The sequence below is a fragment of the Acomys minous genome, assembly GCF_964271855.1.
Source record: "Acomys minous genome assembly, chromosome: 8".
In the NCBI taxonomy this organism is placed as follows: domain Eukaryota; kingdom Metazoa; phylum Chordata; class Mammalia; order Rodentia; family Muridae; genus Acomys; species Acomys minous.
The window spans coordinates 16,554,140-16,573,721 of NC_140489.1; the positions used below are offsets into that span (position 1 = coordinate 16,554,140).

Below are 19,582 nucleotides of genomic sequence, written 5' to 3' on the forward strand. Positions count from 1 at the left end.
ATAACAAGATTGAAAAACAAAATGTCCTACCACATTGGAGTTTACACCATAATGGCTCGAGACAAAATATGAGCTTCTATTGCAGAATTTCTTGAAAAATAACGATAATAACATCTCAAACTGTGACCAGAAATTTGTAAGCTACAACTAAAGGGAACATCAAAAATGTCATATGAAATGCCTATGTTGATAAAAATTAATTTAATAGAAACTCAAAACTCAAGAAAATAATAAATAAAGTTTAAGTGAAAAAAAATGAAGAATAAGAAAAGCTGAAATGAATGGGTAGGAAGCCCAGGGAGAAAGCATAAACCCACAACACTGAACACAGAACATTAAAAATGATGAGGAGAGGTAAATACCAAACCAGAGGACTTTTGAACTCATATGAGACTTTTGCATAATCCCATACAAACAGAATTGAAAACTTATGTAGAATGTATTATTATTTTTCTGAGAAGGAAAACATATCAAATTTCCCCCAGTAGGGGGAAAAAAAACAGAAAGTCCAAACTGAACTGCACACTATAGAACAAACAGAAAAAGAAGTTTAAAAATTCTATTAAACACACGCAGGTGCACATGCGTGTGCACACACACACACACAACACATACAAACACACCTGGCTAGATGGCTTCACAGGGGACACTAAGCACATTCAAGATGGAATAGTCTCAATGCTACTGTGCTGCCGAGTGAGACAAAGCCTCCCGAACTCACTGCCTATACTAAACAACAGATTGTTCCCTGATCCTGACTAGAGCTCCCCGCTCTCTACCTCTTCCAAACCCTGCAAACCAACCACCTTATTACCATCAATACAAAAAAAATCTCTCAAAGCTTTCCAAAATATAGTCTGGCATATTAATAAAGTTAAAAGGTGTCATATGGTCGCCATGGATACAGAAAATAAATGTAACTCAATACTCACTCATGCTTAGAAATTAATTGATTGATTGAGAAGATTAGATTAAAAAAAAAAAACAGCTTCAGAGACTGGATAGATGGCCCAGGAATTAAGAGGCTGTTCTTGCAGAGGACCAGGATTCATTTCCCAGCCTACATGGTGGCTCACAACCATCTGTAACTTCAGTTCTGGGGAATCTGACATCTCTGTCCTCCTTAGGCACCAAGCGTGCGAATGGTGCATATACATCCATCCATGCAGGTGTGCAAACATACACACAAAGCAAATATAAAAATAAATGTTTTTACTGAATAAAGTAAAACAAAAAAGAGAAATGGGTAGATATTTTGTTACTTTATTACCGGGATCTAAATAGAGGTCTTAACAAAGAAATACTCATGTGTGTTGGTGCATGCCTGTCACTCTAGTATCTGAGAGGTGGAGGCAGGAAGGTAAGCTTGAGGCTACTGGATGCTGCGTCACATGACCCACTTCAAGAGAGAAGACAGTCAAGAACACCAGCTATCTGAACTGTATTTGATATTGATGTTTTAAGCTATCCAGGTTCTGGAATGTTCTACAGAAAAAAAAAAAAAGCCACAGGAGATGGAGACATGGCCACACACCACCTTCTGCTTTCTTTCTTTCTTTCTTTCCTTTTTTTTTTCTTTTTTGTCCTCCCCCTCCCCCCTGTTCTTTTTTTCCTTCAGCTTCACAAGTAGAGAGTGCAGGCAAATGGGCTTAACGGTTGTTCCTATGGAATACAGCTTCCAGGTGTAGTCAGCCAGCAGCTTGTCCTTATTATGAGCTAAGGTAAAGGAATATTCACTCACATTTGGAGAGAAAGATTTCTGTGCTTTTTACCAACTAGGTGAGCATAGGTCATGAGTCCCTTTACAATTTCACTTTTTTTTAAAAGATTTATTTATTATTATGTATACAATGCACATCAGATCACATTATAGATGGTTGTGAGCCACCATGTGGTGCTGGGAATTGAACTCATGACCTCTGGAAGAGCAGTCAGTGCTCTTAACCACTGAGCCATCTCTCCAGCCCCTACAATTTCACTTTTGAAGGAGGGAGTAGGGAAGACCTGGAACACACTTTCTGAATGGAGTTTTGTTTGAAGAGGTAAGTTCCTGGGAACTTTGTTATCACAGAACAGCAGCTACCCTGCAGCTGTTTCAATAATCGACTGTTTTGAAAGTGCTCCCCTAAGGAGGAGAGCTCTAACACAGTTCAGGGGTGATGGGCAGTTAGCCAGGGGTTTGAAAGCTGAGGACAGTGACATGATGGTGTCTGAATTTCTGATGGCTCATCCAGGCTGCTGGGTGACAATACATTTGATGGGCAGAAGGGCAGTTCCCTAGTTTGCTTTTTATTACTGTGATAAAGCACTTAGCAAAAAAAAAAAAACAAAAACAAAAAAAAAAAAAAACAAAAAAAAAAAAACCTTGGGGAAGGAAGGAAAGAGTTAATTTGGCCTAAATGGTCCAGCACCAGACAGGAACTCAAGCAGGAACCTGGAAGCAGGAACTGCAGCAGGGACCTTTATTACAGCCCAGGCCTTCCTGCCCAGTGACAACACTGCCCATACTAGGCTGAGCCTCCCCACCTCAATCATCAACTAAGAACTTGCCCCCGCAGGCTTGCTCACAGCTCAATATGGCGCCGGAGTTAATTTTTCAAATGAAGTCCCCCTTCTCCCAGGTATGTCAAACTGACAAGCAAGGTCGGCCATCAGAAGCAGACCCTGGGAAGTGTGTCACAAGACTGTTGTGTTAGGCAAATGCCAAACTCCATAACTAATTAGCAATGGCATGAATAAATACAAAGTGGCTTATCTAAAGCGTATTTGAGATAAAGCCAGGGTACTAGAATACCAGCCCTTCTCTCTCATAGCCAGCATTAGAGTTGATATATAAGAAAGTGTCTTTGGCATAAGTAGGAAGAACAATATATATCCAAGTTTCCCTGTGGAAGGTTAAGATTCAAATACATGTAACTAACTCTATGGAGCGGAACGGGAGAGCACTGTGTGCAAACTCATGTGCAGCTTCACGGACTGGTCCTCTCTAGAGTGTCATCATCCACGCTGACTCTCACTAACCTGGAGCTCACCAAGTAGGCCAGGCTGCCAGACCAACAAGCATCAGGGATATACCTCTCTCACCACTCCCGGGCTGGAATTAAAGTGCAAGCCACCATGCCCAGCTTTTGCCTTATTTTATTTTATTTGGTGTGTGTGTGTATGTGCATGAGTGTGTGTGTGCATGCATGTGTATGTGTGTGTGCGTGTGTGTGTGTGTGTCTGTGTGTGTGCGTGCGTGCGTGCGCGCGCGTGCGTGCGTGCGTGCGTGCGTGCGTGTGTGTGTGTGTGTGTGTACATATGTTCTTTCCATTTTATCCATGAGTCTGTCAATCTCTAGGATGGATGAAAACAAAAGTTACCTCAAAATGCTGGACACCTCTCAAAGTCTAATCCGATGTCAAATATAAAATGAGACTGCACAATGATATTTGTACTGTTGAAGGGTTAGAAGGACAGACAACGAAGACAGAATTAGAACACTTGAGATAGAAGAAGCTAAAAACCCTACATAAAGTAGGTTAAGCATTCCCCACCCCTGAAAGCCGAACTATTGGTGGCTACATGTTTGTTTGTTCTCTGCACTCTCTGAAGGGTTAAAGTTCACATCTTAACCACTGTTGCTCATCCCAGGGAGCCGCCGTATCTCTTCAGAGTATAAGAAATAAATGTGCATGAACCTCTAACGTGGTGGTTCTCAACCTGTGGGTCTCTACCCCTTTGGCAACCCTCTATCACCAAAAATATTTACATTGTGGCTCATAACAGTAGCAAAATTATAGTTATGAAGGAGCAATGAAAGTAATTTTATGGTTGGGGTCACCACAAGTGAGGAACTGTATTAAAGGGTCACAGCATTAGGAAGGTTGAGAGCCACTGGTCTAACACATCACACAAGAATTCGATCGTACGCCCAGCTGGACCGTCGGTGCATAGAACTTGAACAGAATCCATAGGAAACTGCATCTCAAGGGATCTCTGACTTCTGATGCGTTGCCACTTTATCTTACAAAACCCAATTGGCTGCTTGTGGACTAAGGCAGCTTAACAATTAGGAATCATAATTATTGTGCTAAGCATAATAAAAGGAAATTTTAGCTAATTAGAAAGAATGAAAATCACACTCAATATTCAATAAAATAATAACTTGTTATATAAACACTAGAACACTTGATTAAGCAACTATATTGTCAAGTATTTTGACAATTATAAATCCATTTGAAAACATACATTTTATGCAATATTCATATTAAAGAGAAAACAGAATTTTATAATAGTAAAAAGTAAAGCATAAAACCATATTCAAGAACTTGATTATGTAATCCTTCCATACCAAAAAACAAAAAATCATCCACTCTCAGTCATTTTTATTTCATCGAAAAATGTTTTGTTTTGTGTGTGTGTGTGTGTGTGTGTGTGTGTGTGTGTGTGTGTGTGTGTAAAATGTGCACCAGCAACCAACGTGACACATCCAGGAGATATGATATGATCACAATATAATACACACACCACGTAAATTAAGGGAACTAAAATTAAATTAATTGCTGGGATATGGTGTGACATCTAAGTACACACAAAGGAGATGGGCAGTAGGGCAGGGCACTGGAGCTTAAATATTCAGCATTAAGTTAGCATCAGCCACACCACAAAAAGATCCACAGAGGGAAAGAGCATCTCGGGCAAAGAGCATGGTGCATTGACGGCATGAAACAAGCAGCACACTGCAAGCACAGAAAATATAAAACAGATATGATGCCAGGTGAGCTGGAAGAGCAAGGACTTGATGAGCTGTTGGATGCTCTATTGTGAAAAGTGGAAACCTTGGAAGACTCATAACTTCTGACTTGAATAAGCAGCAGTGCCACTCACTGAGATGAGCGACATTTTTTTAAATGTACCAGCTTGAGACAATACAGTGAGTTTGCTTGTCTACACGTAAGATGCCTGAAGAGATGTAGGAGCATCTACTTCAATATATATATTTGTTTGGACTATAAAGTTATATTTGGGAGTAATAAACAAGAGGAAGGTAACTGATACCATTGGGAAGGGGAGAAGGAGGCTGGACTAAATGTGGAATCTAGGGTAAACATTTTAAAAACAAAACATAGCCCTAAAAATAAAAATATTTTTAAAAGCCTGGGTAGAAATAGTCAGAAGTATGGGAGAGTTTAAGTAATGTATTAACTCGTGTCAAATAACACAGAGGAGTCATGTAAAGCTTAAGCTAGAAACCACTGTTCATTTGACAGTCACAAATTAGTGCGTATATAAAGAAAACATACATTTCCCCTGCAAAAAGCTAGTCCATGGTGTTACGCAAAGGTTTTACAAGACTGCAGATTGTAGTCCTGTGTTCAAAAGAAGAATGCTTTTCTATCCCAGTGACTTTATCATGTGCAAAAAAGGAAACTGTCTATTGATTTATCCAACATGACGATTAAGTTTGCATAGGAAGGGACAGCTTCAACCTCAAAGCGCTAAGTAGATAGAGTCTTGAAAGAATTTGTCTGCAGCCTGCAAGATGGCTCAGCAGATAAAGATAAGAGTGTTCGCCACCAAGCCTGACAGCCTGAGTTCAGTCCCTCTAACTCACGTGGTGGAAGGAAAGGCTCCTGAAATTCGTCCTCTGACCTCGACATGCGTACAATGGTGTGTAGGTACAACACACACACACACACACACACACACACACACACACACACACGTAACTTAAAATTTTCTAAAAGTCTCCAATGTAATCAAAATTATGTTTAGTTATTAAGACAAAGATACTGAGTTCATGAACACATTAAAAACAGTACACACATTTCTATTATATAATGAGGTCATTTTGAGCTTAAATTACTAGTGGTTAATTTCCAAATTTGACAGACATTATGATGAGTATTCATGTACAGGATTTATGTTTACCAACGTCATACTGTCATAACACAAAAGATGATAGTGTAGGTAACCAGCCAGTGTTCTGCTAGAAATGTCAACTCCAGATGTCCCCATGCAACAGAGACCAGGAATTGAGTGTAGTCTGATAGTCCATGTCCCATTTAAATACTATCACTTTGTTGGTGGGGGTTTGGTGTTGCATTCTAGAAAGCTAGACCCAAACTTTATACGTATCCCTACTTTGATAGCAAGCACATGATTTTACTCTTTCTGATAAAAGCAGGTCACATCTATTAGCTCCACATGTGTGCCAGCCTTCTGTGCCAAGCACTGTTCACAGGCCATCTCTTTCCGTTTTTCACAACAGCTATTACATTATAAACGATTCAACCAAGGATCAGATGAGTTAAACTGACTTGTTCAAGGTCGCAAAGCTGTCAGGAGGCAGAGTCGAGATTCAAACCAAGGCCACAATCTTATGGCGGAACCCCAACTCTCAACCTCTGTTGTTGTTAAAAAACAAAGATTCGATCTAAAAAAAAAAAAACAAAAAAACAAAAAACAAAACAAAACAAAAAAAAAAAACCAGCGTTCCCAGCACACTCCAAGTGTGTTAGCATTAACTACCAATAGGAAGAAAAAGTTCGAGGAGGGGGTGGGAGAATCCTTTTGAGAAACCCAAATAGATCATAAATTCTCATTTGAACCATTTCCGGTTCTACATGTGGAAGATAAACATCTTCACTACAATGAACTCTACAAGAGAGGCCAGGCACAAAGAGGCAAAAGAACTTGACCCTTCTGCACGCGCCTGAGAACCTGCTAGGGAGTTTTGGCCTCCTGTTCTCAGACAAGCTCTGCAGACAACACAGAGACTAGATGCTTCACACAGGCTCCCAACTGCAACGTCGCTAAAAACTAATCTATCCAGCATTGCCGTTCTTTATCGCATAAAAGAAAATGCTACTCATACAAAATAAACATTGTGTGTCCTAACTCTGTGATACTCTACACTTCAGACGTAAACGTAATCTGTTTGGGTTGAAATAAAAGTACTTCCTCTTGCTGCCTCAACCAAACTATCACCACTTCCTGTATGTGAAACCTTCACTTCTCAAGAGGCTCCAAGAAAAAGAGTAATAAAATAATCTTGTTACAGTATATTGAGCCTGCTCCTCCCCCTCCCACTTGGTTCTTAAGAAAAGCTGTACTGTGCATGCTCCTGACAACAGAGGAGAAAAGGACTTCTCCTGTCTCTCCTCTTGCTTCATGTCCAGTACAAGAGAAAAAAAAATCTTTTTTTTTTTTTTGGTCCTTTCTTCTTCTTTTCCTCCAAAATGCTATACTCCTGCCAAGTCCAAGGATAAAGCGTTTGCAATCTGCAACTTCACTTTAGTAAAAAAGTATCTACCGTCATCCCCTATGCAGCTTTTCATGCAACTGCTCTATTTTCAGGGGTGCACATCACATCCATTCATGTTAGTGCATAGAGAAGGAAAAGAAAAAAATATCTAACTCTAAATTTTAAGAATGTCTATAAGATCCAAAGCACCCTTATCCTTTCATGGCCTCTTTTTATTTATCCCTCTTTGCCCTCCAATTTTACCTGGTATTCCTTACTTTAGATAGGCACAAAACTATTAAGCTAATTGACCCCTGTCTCTCAGGTCATCGGAAGGGCATGCACAGCTCAAGTCCACATGTTTTAGCCCACATTACAGTGTCCAGCTTCTTCTCGACAGATGAAAACATCTGTTTTTGCAAATAAGTATAAAATACTTATTTAAGTCCACAGATGGCACTACACAGCCAAGCCCTGCTCTAGATATATATATATATTTTTTTTTCATACTGGCATTCACTGCCCAGGAAAAAAAGCAAAACAAAACATCAGGAAGACATCAAAATACAACACAAAGAAGAGGGCACCGTACAAAGACAGTGATATTCACTGGCTTTAACCTGAAATCACTTACATAATATGCAACTACAGATCCAAATGGCAGGTGGTGGGGCTTCTTAACCTCCAAGTACACGAAGTCTGCAGGGGGTTCTAATGCCGCCCTCAGGTGGGAAGTTTGGAACTGATTCTATGTTATGGGTGCTCAAAAATGAGTGTGTCTGACATTTTTTAAAGTCTCTGTAGAAACAGAATTTTACTCTGAGGGTAGATTTGACTTTTGGAAACAGGCAAAAAAAAAAAAAAGAAAAATCACAGAGGACTTTCTCCACTATTTAGAAGAGAAAGACAATGGATTGGAAATGCATGTTAGCATTATAGCTGTCATGTGTTGGGTATACGCTATGTGCTGGGCTTGTGAAATCTTTTGTGTGTTCTTCTCCCTCTCTCTCTCTCTCTCTCTCTCTCTCTCTCTCTCTCTCTCTCTCTCTCTCTCATCACAAACTACACTACCAGCGGCTTCACCCCAGGTCTACAGATGAGGAAATGAAGTTTAGAGGGGTCAGTTATCTTGCCCAAGGTCAAACAGAGGCAGAACTAGCATTGAAACTCAGGTGTTCTGGATTTCAAAATTATTGTGAAAGCTCTGGTGGGAAGAAGACACACACAATGTCTAAAGAAGCATCACACTCTGGGGATTGTGTGATCTTTGGTCGGTTCAGTCTTGTGTGGTGGATAAATGGGACATTGCATTTTATCTCACACATTCCAAATCTAGAGTTAGTACCATTCCAAAGAAGAATGACACAGGCTTAGGTAGTGACAGCATTATCAGAAAGAAAGAAAAAAAAGAAACAAAGAACCATTTAAAAGAATAAGTTCTAGATACTCTTGTGTGAAATACAACTGATTGCTTAATAAAACAATAATGTATTTACAGCCAGAAGCTTAAGTTACTGAATCCCTCAAGTACACTCAGGTAAACATTCATATCAATCAATCCACCAAGTACATACCCAAGGCCTACTAGTGCGCACTGCAATAGGAGATACTATGGGGACCATGCTGGAAACGTCCTCCGTCCACATGGAGTTACCATGTTGTTTCCAGCTGAGCACAGAGTCAGTCATTACTGGTACAACCAAATTCCTCCTGTGCTATTAGAGTTTGTGTAAGCTGCCCTACAAAGAAAGACTGCTCTTTGGAAAAATCATTAGATCAATTAGATCATTTCCCAGCGCCCCTTTCACTGTCTTGTAAACCCCACACGGTGGAGGTTAGTTTTAGCATCAGTGTTGTTATTCTTGAGTTATTTTTCCTTATACTGAATGCAGAATTCAGCCTGCTCCCTGCTCCCTCCCCCCTCTCTCCCTTCTTGCCTCTTCCACCCGAAGTGGAAACTGCAGACTCAAACTCCCCGATGGCTCCAGCACCAGGAACTGGGCATGCTCAGAAGGCCAGGCAGGCTTTGGTTGCAACTGACAGTTCCCCGCCCCTGATTTGCCGCTGCCCCCCTTCCCCCACTCCAACAAGAGATACCAAAATGTTTATCTGAAAGATACGAGGCCTCTTTTTCCCGAGAATGACCCCATTTTAATTTCATCTCGTGGGGTCTTCGGTCTGGAGAACCCAACTGCTAGCCCGAGAAGACCGCATTATTTTTTTTCAGCACCGGGGACAGCGCCGCGCTGCCTCCGCCGTCCACCCTCCCCCACCTCCTTCCACCCCCCACCCGCCACCCGCCCCAACCTCAGCCCCCACCCCCGCACCAGCACAATGCCAAGGTCTCCCAGCAGCCGCAAACGCCGCAGCTGCGATAGCTCCCAGCCGGAGGCCGGGCCGAACGCCGGGCCGGCTGCTACTTACACTGCTCCGCTTTGGTGGACATGGTGCTGTCCAGATGGAAAGGCTTTGCCCCAAAATCTGTGTCGTGTGAGCTCCCTCGCTCCGCCAGCGATGTTGCGAGGAAAAGAGCGCATACCCCCCACCCCCCACCCCCTCGCTTTCCCCCTCCCTTAGGCCCGTGTCGCTACCATTCGGACAAAACGCACATCAAATTGCAGAATTCGGTCCCGGAAGGTTAGGAAATCGCCCCCGGAGAAATGGGTGGGATTTAATGGGCGGCCAAAGGCTTCCTGTCCGTCCCCTCCTGGAGCTGCCCGCGTGGATGTGGGCGGGGAGACCGAAAGGAGAGAGCGAGCTGCGGCTCCTGGTGAAATGGGAAAATGGGCTCGACCGGGGGAGGAGTATTTCCATTCATAAGGCGCACGGAGGGGCCGGGTGTTTCCCAGAGAAAAGCCTCTTAAAGTGCCGGAGTCCCCGACCATTTGGATCTCCCCATTGGCGTTCTCCAGGCCTGTAGATCTTGCGGGCGAAGCAGCCCCCGGCGCCTCGACGCGGTGACCGGAGAAGAGCACAGGTGCGTCCCACGCGCGTCTCAGCCTCCGGGAGGAAGGGCAGGGAGGCGGATCCGGGGCGGGCTGCACACAGCCGGGCCGGAGGGCGACGACGATGCTCCCGAGGACTGCGAGGAAGGAAATGGAGAAGTAACACTCTGCATGGCTTCCCGGCGTGCTGCGCTCCGTGCCCTCTGCCTCCCCTGGTGGATGGGCTCTCCTGCTGCTGAGCAGAGATGGGAGGTCCCACTGCCAGGGGGCTGTGAGAAGACTTGGGGGTGGGGTGAGTTGGAGCTAGGAAAAGGAGGAGATTTCCATAGATGGTGAAGCTGGAAGGTCCATAGAAAAGGAAGAGAAGCTGTAGACTAGAAGAGCCCAGGTGTACTTGCAGCCATCCACCCTGGGCGCGGGGTAGGAAGCCCCTCTCTCTACTAGGAGGCAGAAAGCGATAGAAATGGGACGCGATCAAAAGGGTATCATGTATATTAATAGGAAGACTCCTAGAAAGTCCACCTCAAAGTAAAAAGGCGTCGGAAGCTGATCTCAGAAGAAGCAGACTCAGACCCAGTCTCATCGCTTACTCCCCCTAAGCCTGTTGTTCATCATCTGTAAGATGGGAACAAGATCCAGCCCAGTACCCAGAATTAATGGGGAGTCAGATAATACAATGGAGGTGAGAGTTCTTTTAAAACCGCAAACAGTGCGACTAACTGCCAGGCATTAGACCCATTCTTCATTCAAATCGTTGAGTTGGAAAACTGAGGGGCTATGATCCTAGGAAACTGATTTAGCAGAACCAATAGGAACTGGAGATTGATGAATGATTTTTTTTGTGTATCAATAAAATCAATGTTCTTCCATCTCACAAAGAATGATGTGTAGGTTAAAGGAAATAAATGTAGATTCTTTGATAAATGTGCTAAATATCCAGACCTTTGACCGTTAAGAAAAGAATGTTGTGAACAAATCCAAGGTGTTCCAAGTGCACAGGAAAAAAAAAAGAAATCTAGGGAGCCATCCATGGTGCACGCACGACACAGCTGCTGACCGCCAAAGAAGTGAGTTGTCTCTTGAGGATGCTCTTGTGGCTGCATTCTTGGTGGGTAGGTTGAGCTACCTGCCCACACTATCATCCTGTACCGCAGTTCACTCCCCAGACCACAGCCCCGCCGTCAGGCAAAGATAAATGATTCTGCGAAGAAGAGTGATGGGGAAGAGTTAGTCTTGAGCACATAAAATAAAATAAATGGAAGTCGTTCTGAACAAAATATGAATATAATGAGCATTTCCGAGAAGATGACACACGTTTTATGTGATTAAAGGAAAGCTCAAGGATTTATTCTGAAATTTCTGGGAAGCTTGAGGCTTTAATAAAGAAACAGTAATTGACATGGGGGGGGGGGAGTAGCTTGGACAAACACAGAACAAAGGAGGAAGTACGCCTTGGAAATTATCCCTGCTGCCTTCCCTGCCTATTGTTTCTACTGTTTGTCATCGAATGTCTATTTCCACACTGAGAACCAGCTGCTACTGAGGTCATAGCCAGCCAGGTGAACTTGGATCTGGGTTTCAGACTTTTTTTTTTTTGTCCTATTCATGACCTTTCACTTTCCTGTGTCTTGATTTTCTCATCTTAAAAAAAAAAAAGTGACGTGATAGTCGTATCAAAAGTCATTGTCAGGATTAAATGAGTATGGTTGTGAGAGTTTCGGGCCACCAAGCACACATGAACAATAGTTGTCGGCAGTACTGCTCAGGAGGCTCACAGGCCCCTCAGTCCACTCAGATTAGTCCCCTTCAGGGCCTTTCAAAGCCCCAAATCATCCACATCACTGATGCTATTCTTCAGCCTTGGCTCCCTAGTTCAGGCTTCTGACCTGTGAGCCACTGGGTTAATTCACTAGGCTGGACCACCTCTGAACCCAGTTCCTCCATGCCAACACAAGGTCCGACTTACTCCCTCAATGAGATACACTCTTGCTTTTCTTTTCCTTGTCTCCTGCCTTCGCCCCACCGCCCCCCCTCTCCCCCCCCAGCCCTTAACCTTTCTTGGTATCTTTTTGTGCACTGTAAAAAATCATGCCTCTTTTCCTTGCCATGTAAAATGTCTTTGCTTCCTAAACCCTGCCTGTAGCTACAAATGCTTCCATTTGCTCTAGGTAAGTGAACAGCCAACATATATAAGGAACTTTCTACCCTGAAAAGTTTAGACTAACCTTCCTACTACATGAATAGACCACATCCCTGCCTGCCACCCACATTGTCCTGCCTATTTTCTGTCCACGCCCAGCTGCAATGATGCTTCCAAGAGCCTCTTACAGTTCCCTGCTACCCAACTACAATTGTTTTATCATCTCCTGGGGCCAGCATTTGAAACAGCTCCCTATTCCTTTTTAAAAGTCCCTCTTCCCTTGACTTCTGTGAGGTAACACTCTTCAAACCTTTGCCCAAACATTTTCTTGCTACTGTTTAGTAAACACCTCAAATATAGGAATGTAAAAGATAAGACTGGGTAGAAACAATGCTCAGTAGAAAAATGCTTCCCTACCATGTATGGGGTCTTGAGTTTGGCCTTTTACCACTCAAAAAAAAAAAAAATCCAAAGCAGTAATGATTCTATTAAGCAAATAATTCAATCAGTAAAAGATGATGTTTTTTTTTTTTAATATTAAGTTTGGAGAGGGAAAAGTATATTTAAGGTAAAGGAAATAAGTCTATTTAAGAACTCAATTGGTGAGTTAGAGTACAGCTCAGTGGTAGAGTATTTGCTAGGCATCCCAAAAAACCCTGAGTTGTGTTCCCAGCATGCCCAATAGGGTGGTTTGAATGAGGTTTCCCTCATAATGCTGGACAGTTGAATTCTTGGTGCCGAGTTAGTGGTGTTGCTTAGATAGGTCCAGGAGATGTTGCCTTGCTAGAAGTATGTTAATAGAGGCAGGCTTTGAGGTTTCAAAGCCAGACTTCGTCTGCAGTTTGCTCTCTCTGCTTCCTGCTTATGGCTCAAGACATGAGCCCTCGGCTTCCTGCTCCTGCCCCATGCCTTCACTTCACCACCGTGGAATCTAACCCTCTAGAGCCATAACCCCAAATAAACCCTTCTAAAAAGAAAACGATAACCAATAACATGAAAACTAGTATCCTTTACCTAGTCCCATTAGATCTTAATATTTTGTTACAGTGTACCCAATATTTATGTTTTAGAAATAAAATAAAATTCTATAAATAATAGATGCCCTTATAAAAGTTATCATTGCGTTGAAGACAAGATAGTTTAATTTTACAATTAAGATTAGTCATTTAGAGGTTAAGATGTTTTTAGGTCTAGATAGATGCTTTAATGTGACAATGATGAGAAATGATAGATACTGATTTATATTAAGAATTTTAGATGCACCAAGATAGGGAAGATGTTTTCTTCAAGACTGCCAAATACAAATAGCCAAAACACTGTGAATGTAACATTTATAAAATTCTTTACTGTTTCATGGTTCTTCTTGCTATAGGTAGTTTACTGCATGTATGTGTAACAATGCAAATGTGTATGTAAAAAATAAAAAATATTTAATTAAAAAAAACTATCATTGTGCTTGAGAGATTGTCATCAGTTAGGAATCTGTATTGCCATTCCAGAGGACCCAAGTTTGGTTCCCAGCACCCACCTCAGGTGGCTCACAACCACCGGTGGCTCTAGAGGGAAATCTCATGCCCCAGATCTTCATGGGTACCTGCACACAAATGCACAACTCCCTCCCCACAATCTTTACAATCTTTTAAAAAACATTCTCTGTACATAGATCCACAAAGTTTCAGAGCTGAAAATAAGGCTTAGTGGTTAAAAGCACCTGCTGCTCTTCTCCCAGCCACCTGTAACTCCAGTTCCAGAGAACCCAAAACCCCCTCTGGCATCTACAGGCAGTGTGTGCATGTGGTGCACACACATACATGCAGACCAACACCTATACACATGAAATTATTTTTTTAATTTTGGAAATACATATTCTTCTATTCTTATGTGTGCATAGCCATTGCCAGGCAAGCACTCTACCGCTGAGCAATGTCCAAGCCCTATAATCGTTGGTAGGTAGGTAGGTCGGTAGGTAGGTACCTACATAAATTTTGTTTTTCAGACAGTCTCAAGAATCTCATCTTGGTAGCCTGTTCTCCTTCCTCTGAGTGCCTCCAAGTCTCCCCATTCAGGGGACATGGTCAAATATGAGGCACCAGAGTACGTGTGAAAGTCAGATCCCACTCTCCACTCAACTGTGGAGAATGTCTTGTCCATTGGCTAGATCTGGGTAGGGTTTGAACCATTGAGATGTAATATGAATAAATGAATAAAATAAAATTAAAAAAATAAAACTGTGAATGCAAAAAAAAAAAAAGAATCTCATCTTGAAGTCTAATTCATAAAGTAGCCCAAGATGACCTTAAACTTTAGAGTCACCAGCCTCAGCCTCCTGAATGTTTGGATTATAAGCATGTTCTCCCACACTCGGTTTATACAGGACTTGAACTCAAACCCAGAGCTTCATGCAGGCTAGACAAACACAGTGCCAAATGAGCTACATTCCTAGACCCTATTTCCCATACTTTAAATTTATATAATTATTGTCACATTATAGATATATTGGTAAAACTTTCTGCCTTGCATTGCACTTTTACTTAATGATATCAGTTAAGGACTAGTTTGCTCATTCCTTGTATGTGTGTGACATGTGGGATGTAGTGACGGGTGGTCAGAGGACATCCTCTCCTCCCACTTTGACATAAATTCTCTCATTGTTCAACTCTGCTAATGTCAAACTATCTGGACCATGGGTTTGCAGGGGTTCTCTGCCCTGCCTCTCCCCTCACCAAAGTATTACAGGCATGCTGCCACACCCAGTTTGCATGAGCTCTAGGGAATTTGTTGTTGTTACTGTTATTATTGTTGTTGTTATTATTGTTGTTTTGATTTGTTTCGGTTGTTTTTTTTTTTTCAAAACATGGCTTCTCTGTGTAGCCCTGGCTGCCCTAGCACTCACTCTGTAGACCAAGCTGGCCTCAGCCTCAGAGATCTGCCTCTCTCTGCCCCCCAAGTACTGGTTAAAGGCGTGCACCACCACTGCTCATTGAGTTCCAGCAACTCTGACTCAGGGCCTTATACTTGAGGTGCAAGTACTTTATCTGCTAAGGCATCTCCCCAGCTCATTTATTCATTCATAGAAATATCCCGCAGTTAATTTACTCATGGTTTCGTTGTATTTTTCTGTTGCAAAGAGCAAAGGTCAGTGAAGATTCCGACATATGTCCTTATATATATGTCCTTATATACCCTCAAGGGTAAGTTCAATTTTCACCAGATATTGTCAGATCCCTCACTGAAATGACTGTACCAATTTAGACTCCTTCTAGGTTCTATTTCCATTGTGGCCAAATAAATGGCTCTGTCATACCTATCTTCCCACACACAGTAATTATAAACCCTGGCTGAAAGACCAAAACACTCTCTAAAAGTATTGGAGAGTTTCTCAAGAGGCATCGACACTTGGAAGAAAGAAATGACTCCAGATGCATTTCCATTGCTTGTGGCCGAGGGATGCTAAAGACTCCAGTAGCATGCTCAAAGCATTGCTTACCAGAAATGGTAAAAAAAACATGTAGTTTAAAGTCACCAAAGCTGCTGGAAAGTGAGGGGAGAGTCATAAGAAAGAGCCAGAACAAAAGATGTACAAATTATGTACCTCTACCCAAATCTCTAGCTGGTTTCTGAACCATATACATGCAGGGCTACACACAAAGAACAACCACAAAACTAGGCATAAAAGAGCTAAGCAAAGGATTTTGTTGCCCCACCACAAGACTTATTTTGTATTTAACTCATCAAACAGCTGCTCTTTTAAAAAAAAAATCAACATCCCTTTTTCTTTTGCTTCTTTGTTTTGTCCTATTGAGCTTTTATTTTCTTTTGCTTTATTATTATTTTTTGGTGACTGTTTTCTAGGGAGAGAAGAAAGGCTGTGGAAGGGAAGATGGGCCGAAACTGGGGGAGGAGAATCTGTAATCAGAATATAACCGAACACAGACTCTCTACAACATAATAGTCACAATAGCTAGGATAAAATGCAAACTTGTTTTACATATAAAGAAACAGGGAGCCAAGGGCTTAGTGCACACTTATGGTTCCAAAGCTGAGGCAGTAGGATCACTTGAGGCAGGAGTTAGTGAGTGAGTGAGTGAATGAGTGAGTGAGTGAATGAGTGAGTGAGTGAGTGAGTGAATGAGTGAGTGAGTGAGTGAATGAGTGAGTGAGTGAGTGAGTGAGTGAGTGAGTGAATGAGTGAGTGAGTGAGTGAGTGAGTGAGTGAATGAGTGAGTGAGTGAGTGAGTGAATGAGTGAGTGAGTGAGTGGGTGAGTGAGTGAGTGAGTGAGTGAGTGAATGAGTGAGTGAGTGAGTGAGTGAGTGAGTGAGTGAGTGAGTGAATGAGTGAGTGAGTGAGTGAGTGAATGAGTGAGTGAGTGAGTGAGTGAGTGAGTGAGTGAATGAGTGAGTGAGTGAGTGAGTGAGTGAGTGAGTGAATGAGTGAGTGAGTGAGTGAGTGAGTGAATGAGTGAGTGAGTGAGTGAGTGAATGAGTGAGTGAGTGAGTGCGTGAGTGAGTGAGTGAGTTCGAGGGTATCTTGTTTTCAGTCTTCCTAGGTAGCCCAGGCTGGTGTAGAGCACAGGATCTCCTGTGCCATCACGCATGGGGATGGACAGACTAGCAAGAGCCTAGTAAGAAAAGAAAAAAAGAGGGTGGTAAAAGAGAGGAGGGGAGAGGAGAGGAGTGGAGAGAGAAAAAGGGGGGAACAGCTGGATATGGGAGACATGCTTGCACCCCCAGAGTTAAGGGACTGAAGCAGGAGGATTGTGAATTTAAGACCTGCCTGGACTACTACAGAGATGCGAGGCCAGCCTAGCTTATATAGAAAGAACCTATCTCAGAAAACAAAAATTAAAAAAGAGGGAAGAAAACAGAAGGTGAACTCAAGATGATGCAGAAGTCGCACTTAGCAGGCAAGAGGCTTAAAATGTCTGATTCTGCCCAGTGAGGTAAGAGAAGATGTGATGGCTGTACAGATAGAAATGTCTACAGAGAAATAAAAGCTATTTTTAAGATAGAAACCTTAGAACTTAAAAATACAATATTTTAAGGGGCCAGTGGGTTGGCTCCGTAGGGTAACGCGCTTGCTTCCAAGCCTGGAGACCTGAGTACAGTTCCAAAACCCGAGTAATAGAAAGATGAACCAGTTCCCACAATTTGTCTTCTGATCACATGGCATGTATATACACACACACATAAATAAATAAATAAATAAATAAATAAATGTGAAAAAATCTTAATGAAACATTTGAAATTGTAAAATTAAGTGAAATTAATGATAGAATACAGAAAACAGATCAAATAAGTAATTTTAAATAGGTTCCAATAGAAATTATCCAATCCAAAGGACTGAAAATGGGTGAATTAGAGCAAAGTGAACACAGCCTATGGGTCTATGAAAACAGCAAAAGTTGTAGCCAGCATCTCTAGAGTGATAAAAAGAAAAAAATTAAAATGTCAGAGAAGTGGCCCTATCTGGGAAATAAAGTCATCTGAGCCCTGGGCATGGGGGCATAGGCAGGAAGACACCAAGTTCTACATCAGCCTGGAATGTATAGAAAGACTCAAAAACAAAAACAAAAACAAAAACAAAATGAACAGCCAAACAATAGCAGCAAACCTTGAGAAAGAAAAGACAAGAGTGCTTGTAAGCAGAGGAAAACCAAGGTGATTTGTTGTGGCCATCTTCTGCCAGAGATGCAGGCTCTCTGCTTGCCACCCTTCATTAGTTCTAACTGGAAGCATCAGTTTCCTCTATGTGCCTTCAAGTGCTCCTACTATCATTTTGGTTTTCTTCCATTTGAAGCCAATGTGCCTGGGCTTGATTATACATACATACATATATATGTGTGTGTGTGTGTGTGTGTGTGTGTGTGTGTGTGTGTATCTTGTTTGAGGGTTTACATGTGATATATATATTACGAATCCTTGTTCTTTAATGGAGTGTCACTGGATATATATAAACCACACTTCAGGGGAGGCTCCATGCCCAAGAGTCATTGGCCAACACAAAACAAACCCAGTGGTATTTTTGTGAATACATGAATATATATATATTACATGTACAAGGACAAGGGGCTTATGGGAATCTCTGTACATTTCATTCCTTTTTTTTTCCCCTATGAATTTAAGACTTCCCAACTGAAGCCAGTGCCAGCCTAGACTCTTCACCCCTACTGACTAACAGCCGAGGTGCTGAAAGGTACTCCGCATACAACCAGAGCAGGAAGGAAATCCTTGATATCACCTATACACAAACTCTGAACCCTACAGCAGTGACCTGCCTGCGAGACATATGGGTGCAATGTGGCACAATGTTATAGGAGTGAGCAATCAGTTTCTAATTGGATTTAAGGTCTACTCCATGATGTGGAATCCAGGCCTGACACTGCTCCAGTGGCCAGGAACCTGGGACTTATTCTGTCATAGGCCTAGAAGAAAACCTAACATAGAGGAAAACATGACAATAAAATGACCCCTAGTGACATACTGCTATACCCATAGGTCCATGCCAAGGAAACAGTGTCTTCAGGACACAACAGGACTAATACACATATGGACTCACAGAGACTGTGACAGCATGCAAAGGGCCTGCACAGGTTCAAGAAAGAAAGGGACCCAGCACTGTGAGCAGGAAGTGGACATGGGGTCCAACCTCTAACCAAGAAGGTATTTGCAGATGAATCTGTTTTCTTTTTTTTCTTTTAAAGATTTATTTATTTATTATTAAGCATACAGTGTTTTGCCTCCTTGTACACCTGCAGGTCAGAAGAGGGCATCAGATCACATTACAGATGGTTGTGAGCCACCATGTGGTTGCTGGGAATTGAACTCAGGACGTCTGGAAGAGCAGACAGTGTTCTTAACCACTGAGCCACCTCTCCAGCCCCGAATCCGTTTTCTTTAATGGAGTGTCACTGGATATATATAAACCACACTTCAGGGGAGGCTCCATGCCCAAGAGTCATTGGCCAACACAAAACAAACCCAGTGGTATTTTTGTGGATTTTTGTTTCACATTGTTTTGTTTGAGCTTTTTTTTTTTTTTTTTTTTTTTTTTTTTTTTTTTGGTTTGAACATTTTTTTTTGTCTTATTGTTTTTCTGTCTGTTTTGTTTGTTGCTTTTGTGGACTTTTTGTTTGTTTCTTGATTTTGTTTTTTATTTTGTTTTTATGTCTTGGGTTTGGGGGATAAGGTGGCTCTTTTTTTAAGAGAGAAAAAGAACATAAAGTTGGGTGGATGGGAAGGTGGAGAGGATCTGGGAAGAATTGGGGGAG

The 19,582-nt window shown here is 42.1% G+C and overlaps 1 protein-coding gene across 9 annotated transcripts in view; it reads right to left on the bottom strand.

The window, feature by feature from the left end:
- UNC79 (unc-79 homolog, NALCN channel complex subunit) overlaps window positions 1–10,385 on the bottom strand; it is a 243,657-nt gene extending 233,272 nt beyond the window's left edge. For 8 of the 9 annotated variants that reach the window (XM_084793186.1, XM_084793181.1, XM_084793185.1 and 5 more), the window contains exon 1: window positions 9,653–9,759. In XM_084793186.1, coding sequence (XP_084649312.1) covers window positions 9,653–9,674 — 22 coding nt within the window. In that variant the 5' untranslated portion in view covers window positions 9,675–9,759. Of the gene's footprint in view, window positions 1–9,652; window positions 9,760–9,837 lie in introns of those variants that run through there. The other variant, XM_084793187.1, reaches the window with a different exon arrangement.
- Window positions 10,386–19,582: the final 9,197 nt, after the last annotated feature.